At 44.3% G+C, this 3,428-nt stretch overlaps 1 protein-coding gene and 1 long non-coding RNA gene across 2 annotated transcripts; both read left to right on the forward strand.

Annotated features, from left to right (window-relative positions):
* Window positions 1-999: 999 nt before the first annotated feature.
* Window positions 1,000-2,547, forward strand: LOC137046073 (zona pellucida sperm-binding protein 3-like). Its single transcript, XM_067423127.1, has 5 exons — window positions 1,000-1,561; window positions 1,743-1,861; window positions 1,936-2,039; window positions 2,114-2,291; window positions 2,403-2,547. The coding sequence occupies exons 1-5, from the start codon at window positions 1,013-1,015 to the stop codon at window positions 2,545-2,547; spliced, it is 1,095 nt and encodes a 364-aa protein (XP_067279228.1). The 5' UTR covers window positions 1,000-1,012.
* Window positions 2,548-2,603: 56 nt separating this feature from the next.
* Window positions 2,604-3,027, forward strand: LOC137046784 (uncharacterized). The gene is made up of 3 exons (XR_010899075.1): window positions 2,604-2,686; window positions 2,759-2,850; window positions 2,917-3,027. It is a non-coding gene; the product is annotated as an uncharacterized lncRNA (long non-coding RNA).
* The last annotated feature ends 401 nt before the right edge of the window (window positions 3,028-3,428 follow it).

Consider the following 3,428-nt stretch of genomic DNA (forward strand, 5'->3'; position numbering starts at 1 on the left):
GAAAGCATTCTTTAGAAATGTTGGCCCATACTGATAGGAGAGCATCTTGCAGTTGATGGAGATTTGTGGGATGCACATCCAGGGCACGAAGCTCCCGTTCCACCACATCCCAATGTGTAATACTATTAAATAGTATTTTGCAGTTTAATATTCACAGACACTAGTTTATATTCGGCTACAGTCTGGAGCCCTGCGCTTAGATAAACACGGAAGCGACTGAACGCAGCTGTGGGTAGGCCTATGTAGCCTATACAAATAATATATTGATACTTGGTGCTAGAGTATCGATAACGTCTCGTCGGCATATCGATTTTTTTTTTGTCCCACCCCTAATAACTATGATCTCTTTGAAACATCTGTGTATTTGACAAATATTGCATTTATTTCACTCCATCTTTGATAAACTATTCAAACAGCACAAGCATCCCTATAGGAGGCAGAAAGTGTCGGACTTCATGTTTCGGTTTTTAGCTCCTTGCCGGAAAATTCATGTCGGGTGGCCATGATTATTTTCCTGTTTGGATAAGTTCAAATCTGTCATGGATGTTTGCAGCTCAATCTGACAACGGATAGACCGGATAATAGCAGTAATTTTAATGTGAGCTTATACAGGCACATCTGCTTCATAATACGACATAAAAAGCTATCTTTGTGGCCAAATGTGTTACTCTGGCCTTGTGGTGGCTTGGACTGCCAATGGGAATAAGATATTCATATTTAGACGTTGGTCAGATGTCCAGATATCGGATATGTATCTGATTTAAAAACACATCTGGGAGTGGCTCAGAATGGATGCAAAAAAATATATATTTTTGTGTTTATATGCATGCAACCAATTTTGATACAAAACACAGAGCTGTGGGTGCCAGAGATGGATAAACTCTACAGGTCCAGAGGAGAATCAAAGGTAATCAATTAAACTAAAAGGGGAGGAGCCACCTTCACTCAATGCTGTACAAAATGGCCAAGCCAAGCACTGGTGTGTGTTGTGGCATTTGTGTCAAAGTTTGCTATGATGGAGTTTCTGAAAGGTGTCTTAGTGGTGGTTGTGATTGTTGCAGTTGATCTGCCTAATGCATGGGGAAGTTTGAGATACAGTCAAAGTCCAAGAAGCATGGGGCCAAAATCAGATCCAGCTTCCAGAAGTCCTGCCCTTTCTCCTCCAGGGCTCTGGAACACTTTGCAAGTGTCTTCTCAGTTTCAGAGTCCTTTGGGTTCTTCCTCCAGAGGCCTTGCACAGGAGCCTTTTGGCCTTCAGGAGAAGCAGCTGTTGCAGGGTCCAGTGAAGCCTTTGGATTGGAAGTATCCCATTGTTCCCGAGGTGCAGAGTGAGTTGGCGGTGAACTTCCAGTTGAGGCAACCCGTGACTCCCAGCAGCGTAGCGGTTCAATGCGGAGAGAACCGGGTTCTTGTAGAGGTCCAGCAGGACTTGTTTAGCAATGGTCATTTGATCCAGCCAACTGGCCTGTCTTTAGGCGGCTGTCCTGTTGTTGGTCAGGACTCTCAGTCTAAGGTGCTCATCTTTGAGTATGAGTTACAGGACTGCAACAGTGTGCAGATGGTAAGTACTCCTGAATCTGTTTATTCTAGTTGAGGATATCCAAAGTCCTCAAGGAGTGTCAGTTCACATGGCTGTTGTATTTGCAATGCCAGGGCAGCTGGTATAAACCCTTCTTAAAGGGGTGGTTCACCCAATCATCTTAGTGAGGAACAGTTGTTTTAACTACTTCAATCTCTTCCAGATGAATGAGGATGAGCTTGTCTACACCTTCTCTCTTACCTACACCCCTGAGGCTCTTGCAGGTACTCCGATTACCCGGGTCGAGGGTGCAGTTGTTGGGGTTCAATGCCACTATCAAAGGTAAGTGGTCTGTGACTTTCACTTCCTCTCGTGCAACGGGGAGCCCATTTAATGGGTCCTTTAATGAACCACAGGCTTCAGAATGTAAGCAGTGATGCCTTGAGGCCAACATGGGTCCCTTATGCCTCAACGGCGGTTGGTGAAGAAGCCTTGGTGTTCTCCCTGAAGCTTATGATGGGTTGGTACATGTTTTTGATAAAAATAAATCCTTATTCTTGTTCTTTTTCTAAAATGTTCCCTCTTTCTCTGTAGATGATTGGTCCAGTCAGAGACCTTCATCCATCTATTTCCTGGGTGGCATTATTAACATTGAGGCATCTGTGAAGCAGTACAATCATGTGCCTCTGCGTGTGTTTGTGGACAGCTGTGTGGCCACTCAAGGGCCTGATGTGAACTCCCTTCCGAGATATTCCTTCATTGAGAATCATGGGTAAGGTCATGGCCCTTGATGCTATAGGACCGTTTTGGTTGCTTTTTAACCAGTCATGGCTAGGGTCTAGTTGCTCACTTTCTCTATAGTTGAGTTGCTCTTTGTCTTCAGGTGCTTTGTGGATGCCAAGGCTACAGCTTCCAGCTCCCGCTTCATGCCTCGGTCCCAGGTTGACAAGGTCCAGATCCAGCTGGAGGCGTTCGTGTTCCAGGAGAGCTCCAGTCCTTCTGTATGTACTACGCATATCATGAGTTAATTCGACTTCTCTTCCCATCTTCTTTGGTTTTCTGACGTGTCTGTCATCCCTTGCAGATCTACATAACATGTGTTGTGAAGGCAACTATTGCTTCTGCACCCAGTGACGCTCAGCACAAATCCTGTTCATTCGCCAATGGGTACGTTGCACTTTATCTTATTTTAAATCTGACTTTGCTCATGTTGAAGGTGGTGTCTTTGTCTTGGTTCAGGTGGTTTGCTGCAGATGGAAATGACCAGGTTTGTGGTTGCTGTGACTCAACATGTGGTCCTGATGGTGGAATTGCTGCTTCTCCCTATGGAGGTTAGTATCTCTTGCTATTTCTATGGTTGCTTATGATAAGTGCTCTAACTTGTTTCTTCTCTCTAGGTGTTCAGTGGGAAGGCAAGGCCACACTTGGTCCTGTGGTGGTTCAAGGGCAAAAGAAAGTTCCTCAATAAAGCTGACATCAATTCTTGCTTGAATCTGACTGGTTTTCCTTTGTCTGGTTTAACTGCTTGGACAGTGCCTCATTCTGCCACTGACCCTGACAGTCCTTCTGTACCTTTGCAAGTCTGATAGCATAAAACCATAGGGTTCCAGAAGGGTTACTTCAGCAATTAGCATATGGCTCTGTACCAGTAGAACCCCTGGAGCATATTCAAATGTTTGTTCCCCCCCTAAAGTTTCATAATTTCATTTAAATTTACATGCAATGAAGATAATCCAGGTGGTATGTTGGCTAAAACACATGTGTCTGTTAATCCTTAATACATATTTTTAAATGAAGAGTCAGAGTAGTGTTTTAGGACCCGTTTCACCTGGAGCACCTTTAACGTGCATCGCTTTCACTTCAAATGCTCAATTTTTAAGCATGTCCAATTTGCTGCGGACATGCAACT

Source organism: Pseudorasbora parva, chromosome 18 (genome assembly GCF_024679245.1).
Source record: "Pseudorasbora parva isolate DD20220531a chromosome 18, ASM2467924v1, whole genome shotgun sequence".
Lineage (NCBI taxonomy): Eukaryota > Metazoa > Chordata > Actinopteri > Cypriniformes > Gobionidae > Pseudorasbora > Pseudorasbora parva.

Bases quoted from the DNA above. Each gene is read 5' to 3' on its own strand.
- LOC137046073 (XM_067423127.1), top strand. From the start codon at position 1,013: ATGATGGAGTTTCTGAAAGGTGTCTTAGTGGTGGTTGTGATTGTTGCA. The intron at 2,040-2,113 runs GTTGGTACATGT...CTTTCTCTGTAG, and splicing joins CTCCCTGAAGCTTATGATGG to ATGATTGGTCCAGTCAGAGA. The intron at 2,292-2,402 runs GTAAGGTCATGG...CTTTGTCTTCAG, and splicing joins TCCTTCATTGAGAATCATGG to GTGCTTTGTGGATGCCAAGG.